The 15,862-nt window shown below is 36.0% G+C and overlaps 1 protein-coding gene across 2 annotated transcripts in view; it reads right to left on the bottom strand.

Moving 5' to 3' along the window:
- Window positions 1-15,862, bottom strand: part of atf6b (activating transcription factor 6 beta) — a 70,253-nt gene that overhangs the window by 35,516 nt on the left and 18,875 nt on the right. For both annotated transcript variants that reach the window (XM_039768806.1, XM_039768805.1), the window contains exons 2-3: window positions 5,217-5,299; window positions 3,920-4,001 (exon numbers count right to left, since the gene is read on the bottom strand). In XM_039768806.1, the coding sequence (XP_039624740.1) occupies window positions 3,920-4,001; window positions 5,217-5,299 (165 nt within the window). The remainder of the gene's footprint in view (window positions 1-3,919; window positions 4,002-5,216; window positions 5,300-15,862) is intronic.

Here is a 15,862-nt window from a genome sequence, read left to right as displayed (position 1 = left end):
CTCAGCTGTTTTGAAGTCCTTAAATCATTTCAAAAACTCACCATGCAGTGCTCCTAACATGGATGAGTACCTGTGGAGGTGATCAGCTGATGGTGTGGCGTGTTTCAGTATTGGCATGTGGGTGAGAATGTTGCCCTTTTAAAAGGCTTGAAAGAAATGCAACATTCTCATGAAAAAGATTTATCAGGCTGTACATTTCATGCGTAATCAGGTCTTGCCTTGCAGTTGGGTATTTAGTTTATTTATTAATGCAGTCACAACAATAGCAAATGCAAGATCTGCCAAGCAGTCAGCATCTGAGAACTCTGGGATGTCCTTGCCTTTCAGCTCACAAAACTCTTGAATCTCTGCTCTCAGGTCTCATACTCCTCTAAGCTCTTTGCCCAGGCTGGGCCATCTGACAGCTGTGTGGTAGCCTTTGCCACCATATTCAGTTTCATGCTCCTCTAAAAGTGCAATAATAGGTCTCCGATTCAATGCTTTTGCCCTAATGAAGTTAATTATTTTAATCACATCTATAATATGGTTTATTTTTAGCACTGACTTACACAGCATCTAATCTATTATGGACTCATTTCACTCACTTTGTCTTGCATCCACTTCAAAAGTCTGACATTTTTCCCTGTCAGATTTGGACAACCATCGGTTTTAACACCTGTCTTTTTGTCCCATTTCAGTCCTAGCTTGTCAAAGCAAGCATTTACATCTGAGAACAAACTGCTCCCTGTAGTCATCCCTTTCATTGACTGTATTGCTGCCAGCTCCTCTATAATCTCAAAGTCTATCCTTATCTCATGTGCAAAGATAAGTAACTGGGCTGTGTCACAGACATCACAGCTCTCATCCAGAGCCAAGGAGAAAAAAAGCAAAATTGAACACTTTGATTTGCAGCTGAAGCGCCAGATTTCCGGCAATGGTCTTGATCCTTCTCATTATGGTTTGCCTGAGAGGAGCACATTCTCAAATGCTTTTTTTCTTATTGCAAATTAGCAATGCAGAGTCCACCAAACACTATTTAATAAACTCCCCATCGAGCCTACTGGTTTTTGCAATTTTGTGGGATATCATAAAGCTGGTCTTGACTGCTCCGTCTTTTGATGTGGAAAGCTTGGTAAAAACTACTAGTTGCTTTTTCAGCTTAGCTAGCAAAAATTCAGATGTCTGTGCCTGCTCTGCATCTGTCAAGTTCTTATATTTCTCAGCATGTTTAGTCTCATAAGGGCAATTCAAACTGTATTCCTTAAAAACAGAGATCTGTTCTCCACAAACCAAGAACAAGGCTTTACCCTTGATTTCAGTAAATATGCCTTTTTAAAAACTCAAACATTCTTTTTCAAATTGTCTTCTTTTAAGGTGAGCTGACAATTTTGAGGACTAACAGCTAACTCACATTTCTTGTAAACATTTGTTCACCAACACATTACAGTGAAGGTGCACATGCTCACATGTGCACACATGCACAAATATACAGAAATTGATTAGGTACGTAACAAAAATGGCATTCACTTTCAAAATAAAAAACAATGCAATTGAATTGTGTGCATTATGTGCAATTATTATGTCTGATACCTAATTTCCCACTGACCTAACGTGGGCCAGTAAGGGGCAGTCAAAAGGGCTGATGTGGCCTGGAGGCCATACAATGCCCAGATGCAATAAATAACATAAAATCTAATGAGTTCAACAGGTAAAATACACTATCAGTGACAGAGATCAGAGGAGAATAATCACACTCTTCCAAGCTTGCAGAAAACCACAAGTACCCAAATAGAGACTTTCACTGGTACAATGGTGGTATGCAGTCAGAAATCAATAAATTTACAACATAACCAGACCTTGAAATAGAAGACCACAGTGGCCACAAGATCACCAAAACTAGGCAAATGAAGGTTTAAAAAAAGTTATCTAATCTAAAACCAATTTCTACTGCAATGTACAAATGGCAGGGTCAGCATTTGATATAAACAGCACAAATCCATGTCTTGTATCAACACTACAGCTTGTTGGTGGTAATGGTGTGTAAAATGTTTTCTTGGCACATATTAATTATCTTAATAATGGTGGAGCATCACTTGAATGCCACAACATACATGCATTAATTTATAGCCACAGACCTTTTCAAATGTGTATATTCTAGCAGGACACGTTTTAGGTCTCAAAATAGGCATAATTTCCAGTTGTTTTCAAAATGTTGACAGTGACTTCCATTTGCTCCAATGACCAACACAATTCCCAGTTTTCAAAACAATAGTTCCCTTCTGGAATTAGGTGGATTTGGAGATTCACAGTATGAATATGGAGCTGAAAAATATGCACAAACTAAATGATGCCTTTAGGTTAACATGCAAAATTTTTCCAGTTCCTCACTGAATCCATTTCTCAGCTAAGTAAGACTGTTCTGGAGGTGATAAGAGGTCATACACACTAGCACATAGATGTATTCAATGAAATGGCAACTCAGCTTAGAACTTTGCCCCGCTGTGGTTCTGCACAACCTACTGAATGAAAGACCAAAAAAGGATCCTTTGAAGGACAGACCTCCAGTCGAATCCTTGACCTGAAATAAATGAATGAACTTGCAACTTCCCTTCATATATTGTTGGAAGACACAGTGTAAGACCTCCATGATTAGTTTTCATATAGAATTAGATAATACATTAAAAATAATATATCTCTTTATATAGTCTCTTTTAGTTCAAACTAGTTTAAATGTATTGTCATGTGTCAGCAGTATAATGAAATTCTCATTTCCATGTCTTACAAATACAGTAATGAAAGTGATAACTAAATAAATAAAGAAGACATACACCATTACTACTTAGCTCCAAAATTACTGCAAAAAAGAGGAGCTGGAGCAATAAACCACCTCATCTAAAACAGAATTCCTTTATGAGTACTGTTGCTCAAATTACTATCTTATTTCTGTCCAGTTATTCTGTAACTAATATCTTGTGAAGAAAAGGGCATTCATTTTATCTCTTTTCAAACCCAGAAAGATCCCAAGTACAACAAAAGAATAAAAATGCAAAGGGGTAAACATGAGACATACACAAAGTAACAACATTAAAGGGGCAAAAACAAAACACTTCAGCCTTTTTGGACCTCCCTACACAGATCTTGAGTTCTTGTCTGTGTAATGTAATTGTTCACTCACTTGCCAAACTCAAAGGTGCAAGTAAACATTCCTGTCTCCCTCACTTTTCTCTCCTCTGAAGGTGAAGCCCATTCCTGCTATCCCAGTGATCCCTATGCTCCTGAAAATCACATGCCAGCTGAGTTTTTCTTTAAAATTTGTTATTATTTTACAAACATGGTTCAGTAAACACAGCAGAAAGTGTAGTGACCTCAGGGCATTTGGATATAGCTCTCACTCACATGGATTCCTCTCTTATGTCCACAGCCAACTGCCCAGTGTGAGTCTGTTGCTTAACACATTACCATTCTAGAAAGTATACGCCTATTCCAGAGGCATAGCCTTTTCATTTCTTTGCTGCTCATTTCCCTCTTGAAGCAGAATAGAATTGAAAATTGACAAAGATCAAAACAAGGAAAAAATTGGTAAACACTGCAATACTTTATTTGATCATCAGCATCCCACACTGGTGGACGTGCAGTCATAATTTATAATGTATGGACTTATAAACTACTGTTAACTGATGTGCCTTACATGTGCTAAGCACTTTTGTCATAAAACCATACTTAAAAGGTCTCACTTAGTTTGTGCTTTTCTCTTAGAACAACCCAAACCACATACATACTCTGTAAGTTCTATTCATGGCTGTTGGCCTTGAATGACTGATCAATCTCCTAGGCTGTAATCATTTGTACAATCTATATTCTCATTCGTGACGAAAATGTTTCCAAGTTTCCCTGCTTTACTCAGCTCATCATTAGGCACAAGGCTGGATGAAAGGCTCACCTGTCAAAACATCTTCTGTCACTTGTTTCCATGGTGAAGGTGGACTACTTGGATCCAGGGATAACACAAGATCACTGTCAAACTGCAGGGGAAAACAAATACAGATTTTGAGATTATATGACTAGAAGTAGTATAATATGACATTGGCTTTATATATCTCAAAAGACATAAATAAATACTGTCAGCCAGGGACATATGCAGAAAGGTATAACAGGTGAGCTAAAAGCATTTAAATCAGAATGCTGATCCAGAGGCAGCTGCATGGTCCAGGAAAGGTCCCCAATAATTTATGTGATCATTAATGCTAAACAGTAACACAAGGATGCACAGAAAACAGACAATGTTAACACCAAATCAGTTATTCCTTATGCACAAATTTTATCCCCAGCCATCAATTTTTGAAACCTGCTTATAACAATTCATGGCTCCACTGGGTCTGCATAGCCTAGCCAAGCAGCATCTGACACAAAACCCATATGTACCCCATACACTGGAACTAGTCCTGGATGGAGAACCAGCCAATTGGAGGTGTACTGTATACACAAGAACATACCACCTACTCAAATGAAACCAATTAAAGGCAAGAGAAACCACTCAAACACAGAGAGAATGTGTAAACTCCACAAAGACATTGAGTCAGCAGCACTAACTTCTGTGCCTATGTTATTCCCCAAGCATGCATTGCAGGAATAAAATGGAAACAAGAACAGCTATAAGCTAGACAAGGGTAACTGTACAATTATTACACTCCCTGAGGAATGTGCACGATGCGAAGCAAACACTAATAAAAAGCTCAATACTATGCAATCGCAACTCTGGGCTATGAAACAAGTAAAAATGTTTTAAAGAAAGTTTGTGCCTTGTTCGATTTTGTTAGCTGTCATTATTGCTCAAATAATTATTTCCTGTTAATATTTTACAAAGAGAACATTTTTGGTTTATTTTAAAATACCTAATGATAGACCTTACTGGTGAAAACAGAACTGATATGTTGGATTCAGTAGTTACAATGAATTCAATTATCAAACACCATGTGCCAGCCATTCAACAATACAAGTTATCGGAGTCATCTTAATTTTTCCCCCCATTTAGAATAACATGCATTTATGTATTCAATCTTTGCAAAAGTACATTTTACCATCACTCCTACTGGTATTGTACTAATTTTTAACTACGTCAGATGGTCACTGTAGAGTTTTTAGAACAAAGCTCATGACAATTTAATTGCAACATGTAATTCTATCCATATCATGCAAGAAACTGACAAAATGAAACTCTTCATAAACATACAGCTCACCATGGAATCATATTTGAAACTCTGCAGGTAGTCCACCTCATCCTCACCCTCCTCCATTGTCTCACATTTGTACAGACAGGCATCTGAAATAAAGAAATAATAAAAAAAAAAATCAGCATTAGATTTGGCAAGAATAATGAAAAATGACACCCTGAGGATTTTATTTCTGCCTTCAAACACAGATGAAACAGAAAAATTTCCTGGTCCTCTATAAAATGCAGATGTGCTATCACATATCTAAAATCATAATACTCATTGTCCAAACTTGTTAGCAACAAATAAATGCTATAAATACATACAGGTACATATTTCCTACAATATGTAGGAAAATAATTTAGATGAGATATGTAAAGCCTGAGAAAAATCAATAAATTAGCAGGTTCCTCATCATAATTACAATATGCAGTAGTCCCATTTATTTAATATAGGATTGACATGGATATTTTACTATTACTATACGAGTTATTACTGATAGGTATAAACAACAGATTACCCAAGTGGCCGATGTGAGGGTCACTTTGTTAATGACAAATGGTAAAACTTCCTGCTGTTTAACCACTGGCAGGTTGGGATTTGCCAACTTATTTCTTTGTATTGTTTTAACAGAACCCTCTGGCAATTTATATACTAAGAGGCTTGGACATAAACTCCAGTCCCAACAGTCCAACTAGATGTGACAACTTTATAAACATCCTTATCCCTTATACCTGTATTACCTGGTGTTGCCAAGGTTTTATTTCAAAAACTCTTTTTACTTTACATTTATCTGATTAAGCAAAAAATCTCCCCTTTCCCTCACCCCATTTGTTCTGCATAATGCTCAGGGGTCTCAAAAGTGTATGTGATTTTTTTAAAAGAAGTATCAATTTGAAGTTGACAGGTCAATCAATCATGTGTTCAAAGTTCCAAAAGATGTTGTCCAAATATAAAAAAAATTGTAGCATAACATCTTACTTTAATTAAGAGTACTGTATTATCTTTTATGGGTTACTTATGAACACTATGAAATCACTTCAGTTTTGTTTTTGTTTTGTACACTTTTATAATAAACAGTAAATCAATAGGTGTCTTATGCAAAAATAATCAGAAGTACTTAAAATTGTGCATGAGATATCAACCATCCCCATGAGTTCACCACCAAATGAAACACCGGGGTTTCAAGGTTACTACTTTTCATAAAACTTCTAAAAATAGGGAGCAGTAATATGGCACACTCCACTATTTCAGTCCTCTGACATTTACTGAACTTTTTTGGTGCTTTAAACTTTTAAAAATGAAACTTTAATTTTTTGGCACAAAAGAAGGATTTTTCTCTAGTTTAAATATTCTTAAGATGTAGCCCATGTGAAGAATGAATAACAAAGTTAGTTTCTGGCACACTGAGAAGTAAAAAAAGAAAATAAGAAAAAAAACAAAAAAAACCAAAATCATTATTGTAATGCAAAAGCTCCAGGTTGCAGTACAGCCATTTTCTATGCATGTCAAGCAAAGTTTTACATAACCATATTAAACAAATGGAACTTAAATTATAAAATTAGTTTTGTGGACAAGTATGCCAACAGCATTAAGAAGAACCATGGTGTAATATCATAATTATCTGGTAATAAACTAATTAGTCAGAACTTGTTTATTCATGAATACCTCTTACCAATATATAGGAAGTAGCTGTATTTATATAGCTGACATGTGCCAGTAGCTCCAGGTTTCTTCAACAGTAAAAGAACAAATTGTCATGTTATTGTAGTCTGAAAGCAGACATTAAAAGCTTTACAACTTTGCACTGATGCCTGCCTTTTAATATACCAAACTAGCCAAAGACCGCCGTAGCATACGGCAGTGTAAGAATAGGAAAGGAAAACGGTAAAAAGGAATTCAGTATAACAAAGGCTTAGAAAACCACCGTCGCAGTATAAAAAAAATAGCAAGGAGCGAAACTAATGCCAATGGTCAAGAGAGCATCTTCCTGTAGCAGGCTACGGAAAACATAGACATACATAGATAGAAGCTGCATTCACTGTGTTGCCCAGTCGACACGATAAGTCAGCGCGTCCGCCCTATTGCAAGTGGTAAAAGTATCATTTAAACTAATACAGGTAGACGTGGAAACTGGGTTTTCTGATGAAAAAAACAATGACGTTTTAAACAGTATCGTTTACATACAACAGATTTTGGCGAATCGTTTACATTCAATTATTTATATCCATTTATACACTAATAATGGCAATTATTAAATAATAATAATATTATTATTAAATAATTCCTCTTGTATAAGTAACATTTCTCGGACTGCTTTCTTCCATCTCCGAGACATTTCTAGACTTTGTCCTGTTCTTACGCAACACAGTACTAAAGTATTGGTTAATGCCAGAGTCACCTCACGTATAGATTACTGTAATGGTATTCTATCTGTCATCCCACAAAAACGTATCCATCAACACAATTTATTCAAAATTCTGCTGCCAGGATAGTAACCTGCTGTTCTAAATCCACGGAACATACTACACCTATTCTCTCTCAACTTCACTGGCTCCCTATTAACTACAGAATACAATACTAAATACCGCTCTTATCATTTAAAGCTCTCCACAACCTCACTGATCTCCTACAGACTGACACACCTCTCGCTCACTCAGATTCTCATCTGCAGCTGTACTTTCTGTACCACACATCAAGCTCTGTGCTATGGGAGCTCTAGTGCTCCTCAACTCGGGAATTCTCTTCCCTCTCATATCCGTCAACTCGATTCAATAACACATTTTAGAACTACCCTCAAAACTTATTTTTTCAAACTGGCATACCAATTGTGAATTTTGCACTGTTACTGCCAGTTATCTTTGTTTGTTTGCTAATTATTGCTGTTTGATCGAGAGCGACGGTGGACGTGGAAGTAGGATTAGAGATGGAGGGCAGGGCTCTGTCATGTGTATCCCATGGTCTTACGAGTTGGTGGTAGGGGCTCTGTGAGTTGGCGGGTGTGGCTCTCTGTCTTGCGTGCCCTTAGTGAATTATATATATATATATATATAGATGCTTTAAACTTTTAAATATATGGTTGCATAGGTAGGCATTGTCACAAAAAGATTTTACCTTAAGATTTACTTCTTGTATGGATAGTATGGTGTGCACTGCAGCTGTTTCGCAGATAAGAGCATTCAGGATTCAAATCTCACAACTGCTTGCTATCTATGTAGACTGAGCTGTGCTCCCAATGCCGGTCTTTGGGTTTTCCTCTTACATCCTTAAAGACGTGTGTTATGTTAACCAGCAATTCCCAATTAATACGGTGTATGTATGTGTCTTCATGGATGGGCCTTACGATGGATTATTGCCCCGTCTAGGTTAATTAATGTCTCATACCCAGTGCAGACAGGACAGTATAGACTTCCCCTCTGTGATCTTGAATTTCAATAAGCAGGTTTGAAAATACTGCTGTTGCTTCTTCAATGATCTCCTGCATAGCTTAAGAAGCCTGGCTTTCTCGCTCCATCAAAATCTCAATAAATGATAACCATTTACACATTCACTGAAACCAGAAGTGCCATAACACTGACACTGGACTGAACTTATCTTACAGTTATAACCTAACTTCATCTATACTAATAAAAAGGCAAAGCCCTCACTGACTCATCACTAATTCTCCAACTTCCCGTGTAGGTAGAAGGCTGAAATTTGGCAGGCTCATTCCTTGCAGCTTACAAAAGTTGGGCAGGTTTCATTTCGAAATTCTACGCGTAATGGTCAAAACTGGAACCTATTTTTCTCCATATACTGTAATGGACGTTAGCTCAATGGCCGTGGGGGGCGGAGCTGCGTGTGACATCATCACGCCTCCCAGTAATCACGTGAACTGACTGTGACCGCAGTATGTAGAAAAGAAGGAAGAGCTCCCAAAGAGCGCTGAAGAAAAACACCGAATACTTTATTCGCGAGATACAAGTTTAATGAGAAGACACGAGGTATAAACGAGACTTTGGATCACTTTGTAACGGAGTTAATATTGCTGTAGCGAGAAACTTTTAAGTGCCGGGTCTTAGCCAACATTAAGTAAAGTCATGGACATTGTGAGATCGCACAGGCACAGCTCAGAAGCTTTGATGTATGTACTCCGAGTGGCTCACGTGAACTGACTATGAATGCAGTACGCAGAGAAAGCAAGACCTCTAAAGAGCGCGGAGACTTTTGATCACGTGAACGTGTCTGCAAAAAGTGGCGTTTCCTGCACTGCAAAAATACTACAAAAGTCGGGCAGCCGGCGCATGCGCGTGTGTGTAGCTGTGCCGGCCTTTGAGACGCTGACTGTGCTTCTGCCTTAAGTCAAAGTGAGCACTTTCAATTTTTTTCCTCCTTCCCCTGAGCTATGGCCCAGACAACAGCAAACACGGGATCCTTTTTCTAGACCGCGGCAAACTAATATTAAGGCACTTTGCACTTTCTTTTGCACGTATACTATTATGAGGTCACGGAAGACACACACAGGAGTGGAGGACCGACAGTGCCATCCCAGCCGGTTAATGGCAGGGGCGTCTCACCAGTCTACACAAGACCAAACGCGGTCCCCAAAGGCTCATATCGTCAGCGAAGACATCTCTCTACACTATATAAAAGAAAAGGGCAACTTTCCTTTCTTTACACCTTTTTTCCTTTTATCCCAAACCAAAGCCTTTCTCTCTTAACACTGCAGAGGACACAAAACTCATTTTCTTTAATTGCTGGTAATGCCGGTAAGGCACATTACCAGAGGCAGAAATTTGGACGTTCGCACAGAAAATGTAATTTCCATACCACAGCCGCGCCTTTCAAAAGGGATCTATTACCAAGAGATGATCCATATACATTTTAGCTGCTGTTAGTACTACTTACCTGTTGTGTTACACCGTCTTTAAAATGTAGTTTACCCGAAACCACTCCAGTAGTGTTCAATGTAGCTTTACTTCTTAAAACTGTTTTACTGTTTAATAACTTACAGACTACATTTTATTTTTTTTCCCTTGCAGTCAGTGACCAAAGCTATACACACACACACATACATATATATACACCTGTGTGTGTATATATATATATACATACATACATATATATATATATATACATACATACATATACACACACACCTATCTACAGTACATTATATATACACACACACACACACACATACATATATATATATATATATATACATATATATATATATATATATATATATATATATATACATATACATACATATATATATATATATATATATATATATATATATATATATATATATACATATATATATATATATATATATATACATATATATATATATATATATATATATATATATATATATATATATATATATATATATATATATATATATATATATATATATATATATATATATATATATATATATACATATACATATACATATATATATATATATATATATATATATATGTAGATAGGTATGTATATATATTTATATGTGTATATGTATATAGATATGTATATAGATATGTATATATGTATATACATGAAGATATATATATGTAGACTCAAACCAATTATAACAACAGCAATTCAAGCTTTGAGAAAACAGTAAAAAGGAGGCGTGTCAGACGTCGTGGTACATTTTCTGATGCAGATAGACGAAAACAACTTCGTGAAGCTGCCGCCAAATACACAAAACAATTACTTTGACAATCATGTTATGTTATTTTTAAAATGTTTCCTTTTCTTTTTCATAACTTCTTTAACACACGACTTCTCCGCTGCAAAGCGCGGGTATTTTGCTAGTCAGTTATAAAACACAAGTATGGCTCTATGGTATCAATTCATCTTAATTACCTTAAATTAACTACACTACTGCAATCTCACTACTGCGAATCCTTTTAGTTTTTAATAAATCTTGTAATAGGCTATAACAGTTACAGTATAAAAGTCATAAAATATTAACTCATCAGTTGTCTTATTCTTCCGTACCCCAGTTCAATGAATAATTATTTGTAAGATTTACTACTTACATAGAATGTTTGAGTTATTTCTACAATTCTTTTCCTGAATTAACCTGAAATACATCTAAGCCTTTGTGACTTTGGTATTCTTGAATATCCAATGTCCCACTTGTCATTTCTTGGCAACAACACATTTTGCATATGTCACCAATCCTGTATGACTGCCAGTAACACTTCTTCTGTCCAAATATTCAAATTGAGATTGAAAACAAAAGGCCATCTTATTTAGACATTTAAAATCAAACTCTCTGTATGTAAATATTTTGTATGACCTTTTAATTTGCCTGTGTTTTGGTAATCCAACTGATCGTTCATTGTATACAATGTATCAGCAAAAATATGCATGCAAAGTGTTGTTCGAGCTTATCTTGTATTGTCAGGTACTGTTTGCAATGCATGTTTTATCTTGTGCTTGCTCTCTAAATAATGTAAGTGTTGTAAATAAAATGACCAACTCCTCCATGAGTAACAAGATAATAACAAGATAATATCCTATCCTCTCCCATGTCAACAGGTGAAAGCTTCAGCAAATAAAATTTTAAACCATTGCATCTCCAAATCAAGGCCATCCATGGCCAAAAGTTCCTCCTTACAATTTTACTCCTGGAGATACAACTTGCAAAAATAATATTTACTTCTACTTACTTGCTGACTGCAATATGTGCAAACATCTATAAATGCCTTGCCTTATCCCGAGCACTGTCTGTGTGGAGTCTGCTAATTTAGGAACGATCTCTTGGCACACTGATTTCCAAAGCTGTGTGCATAATGTTGACTAAAAATGTAAATTGATTTGTTATTGATTTGTGCACATTTTTGTATATGAAGTGAATGTGCCACACAATGGACAGATCACTGTGCATAGTTGGTTATTGACCTGTGGATGATGCTACCAGGCAAATGGAAAATAGATTAAGAGAATGGATATTTAAAAAGGTCCATTTTATCCTTTATTTTTTTAACCTTTTTATTCCCATCACAGGTCTGTAAGGAGCTGGAGACTAACCAAGGATGATTATGCACAAGATTCCAGGATTAAAAAGTGTCTTCATTTACACTAATATGTAGGTCTTTGGAATTTGGGAGGAAACCAGATTTTACATCTCTGTAGCCGAGTCAATAGGGCTAAGTTCTTACTGCCTTGTGACCCTTTCAGAAAGGACACCTAAACTGTAGTAACTGTGGTTGTGAGCTACTTGATTTTTTTTTTATCATTTTTATCATTAAGAGTTTTAACTTATTCTAAATTAGTTTAACTTACAGCTTATTGTTGATTGACTGTGAATTATTTCAAGGCAGTTGCATAAGTCTCTGAATCCAACCCTAACATGTGAAATAGATATCAGCTCAGGATACTGCAGAATCACACTTAATACTGAGAAAGCACTACTTGTGTTTGCTGCCATGGATGAGGATTTGCTTATGATGCACAAGTAAAAACTTGGGTGTCAAAACAGACAAGTTACATGTCTATAAGCTTTAGTAACAGTTTACATTTTTACAAAAGTTTCCACATTTATAAAGATATAAAGAAAAATAGGAAAACCACAAATATAATCTCATCATGATATTGGGATAAAATTTTGCATAAGAGAACATACAGAGGGACAACACAAATACTCCTCCACTTCACACACAGCACGTCTTCCCAGCACGTTGTGTGCGTCATGCACACCCACTAACTACTAGCTGCTTTAATTTTCAAGAATTACAGAGAAGTGCTACAGGTTGACTGTTTACCCACTTTTGTAATAAATGAGGAAATTCAGAACTAAGTCATCTGTAAAAAATCTGAAATGCCATTTGGGCATGAGAGATAGGCAGATACGACTTCAACTGGGACCCACCGCCTCCAAATCAATGAGGCTATTGGGAATTAAAGACTCCCATCACAGCCACTCCAGCTGCTCTCAAACATTTCTAAAAGCTGCTTAAAATTCACACAAAATGGCACAAGGACACCTACAGGAAATTTAAAGAGCTGAGAATATTGAATAGTACTTATTTGACAAATGGATTCATTGAGGAAGGGCACAAAGTGAATCAATAGATTTAGGCTGCGACAGACTGCTGAATATCCACAAGACAAACAAAGCAGCCTGCTTTAATTAAAATGTGTTTGCGTGCACCCTTGTGAGCAAACAGGGATGGAATGAGACTGCTCCAATGTCATCAGAGAATACAAGCACAGGCACTAAAACAAAGATCCAGGTGGCAGCCATCACAGCACAGGTCTTCACAAGTCTTAACTAATGTTTTGTTGTCCAGCGCACTACTCACTATCAACACAGCACTGAGTACTGATTGTAATTCATTCCTTAACGAACTAAAGATCCAGTTTTGTAGGTTACCGCTGATGCCTAGTAACCTACAGCTTCAAGTACAGCTTCAAATATATTAAAACAGCAGAAAGTTCAACAAAATCTAGCCAAGATCATTTTTAAAAGACATGAATTAATTCATGCAAAATGTCTAATAAATTCTTGAACTTTTCCTTGCATAGAGAATTTATTTTTTTCAGCTTATCTTTAACAAAATAGAAGACATCAACTTATGGTAGGCAATTAGGATTTTAACAATTGAAGGATTTATTAAGCTCATAAACTACTGTGCTACTTATGTAAAAGTGCTGGGGCAATATACATCACTGAAAAATACTGTATAATGTTATTTAAATTAGTTTTTTGATAACTTGGGTGACAATAAATAGTAGTACAATAAACCAGTTATTGCTATTGAACAAAAATAGAGGAAAAAAAAATAACTCGGTGGTGGGCCTGGTGTTAGAATGTAAGAATATCCAAGACTAATCTGATTAGCCACTCTGAAGGTTTAGAAGTTTACTGGGTTAAAAAGTTACCTTTGTGATTATTTTGACAACACAGGTGCTAGTCGCAAAACAAAATAGCAGTATGCAACATTTGATCTTTTATCTTAAAAAAAGATATATATTACAACTTTAATTAGTCAGCTAAAAAAGCATCACCCATTATTTCATAAAGGTAATACAGTTATTTAAGACAGCTTGATAACTACATTCATTACTTAATGTTCATGGCTAAAGTACACCATAATTTCACATTAAAAACCTAAGAAATAATATGAAAAGTGTATTGAGTGTATATGTTAGTTTATTTGATTTGCTCCTGGGCAAAACTTTAAAATGTTTATGGAATGAAATAAAATATTTACCTAATTTTAGTTACTTGAACTCTTACGTAAATCAGATGTAAACATGATTGTAAGATGTGTATAAGCAAGATGCAGAAAAAGAAAAACAAAAATATCAGTATTAATAGTAGCATAAATGATACAGGAAAGACTGATTATTGGTATCGGACTAGCATTTGAGTATTTTGGTTAGTATTAGTGAGTAATTCCTCGTGGATATCCAGTTCCCAGCAGCCAACTGAATCATAGACACCTGGGCTTGATTCCCATGTTAAATCTCTGGCATTGAGAAATGTTTCATGTACACATGCGTTTCTGCCAGTTTCATCCCACCACATAAAAATGGACCTGTGGGGTGGATTGTTTTAACTTTATATCAACTTGTGAATGAAAAGTGTGTGTGTGTGTGTGTGTACTTCCATCCAGGTTTCACTCCTACTTTGTACCTAAAGTTGTCAGGAGACAGAGTCTGCCAGTCTATGACTATGTAATGAATAAGTATTACTCAATAGTCAGAAACAAAGTTTGTTTTATGAAAAGGCAGTGAGCTCTATTAGTAGTATTATTGTGGCATAAACAGATCATTCATAGAAAAGGATAAATTTTTCAACTGCCATTCACACCCACCACGTCTACAGATGGCTCTGCATAGCACACAGACCAGGCCAGATTCCGAAACCAAAACTCGGAAGCAGCCTTGCGAACCATTTTTTCATTCTGCCTCTGATGCAAAAAATAATAATTAACCAGAAAACACTGGAAAATATTCCACAGCGCGAGTATGATAACAAAAATTTAAAAACACACACAAAAATACACAAACAGATAATAATGCATTCAAATAATATTTTTTGAGAGCACACACAGTGAATAACAAACACAAAGCAGCAAAACAAATTCTTTACTTTTTTTTTTTTTTTTAAATGTTTGATTCATGAAGCGTTACTAATATATTCCCCGTATGTGTCTTTTGCGTATTCTTAACACTTAATTTACAAAAATATCTCAATTACACGGAAAACTACAGAGGAAAGAAAAAAATGTAAAAAGCTAAAATGCGGTTTGGAGCACTAGGCTGAAGCTGTATTTTTGAGTGGGAGGAAGTCACTTCATCTACAGTATATCTCTATATATCTATATCTGTATCTATGCAATATAAAAACAATCATCCTAAGTCAGATGATGGTGTTAAGGCTTGTTCTAGTTCATTTAGTTCATGTGGAACAGTTGTTTCAAAATCTGGAGCAACTTTCCCCCTGTAGTTCAGCTTGTTTATGTACAGTAGAACATACCAATTGCACTCTGGTGCACACCAAATAACTGGACCTACACCATTTACAATAGGTGGTTGTGATATGATACCAATCAAACTCAGATGTGCATTGCATGAGATATGAATGTGATCCAACACAAGACTGATCTAACTGCACAAAATGCTGCACATTGCGATGTTAAAATGACTGCTACAGCCAC

The sequence above is a fragment of the Polypterus senegalus genome, chromosome 11, assembly GCF_016835505.1.
Source record: "Polypterus senegalus isolate Bchr_013 chromosome 11, ASM1683550v1, whole genome shotgun sequence".
NCBI classification, from domain to species: Eukaryota; Metazoa; Chordata; class Cladistia; order Polypteriformes; family Polypteridae; genus Polypterus; species Polypterus senegalus.
Note: the sequence above shows the minus strand (reverse complement) of the source record. Positions and strands in the feature narration are given on the sequence as shown.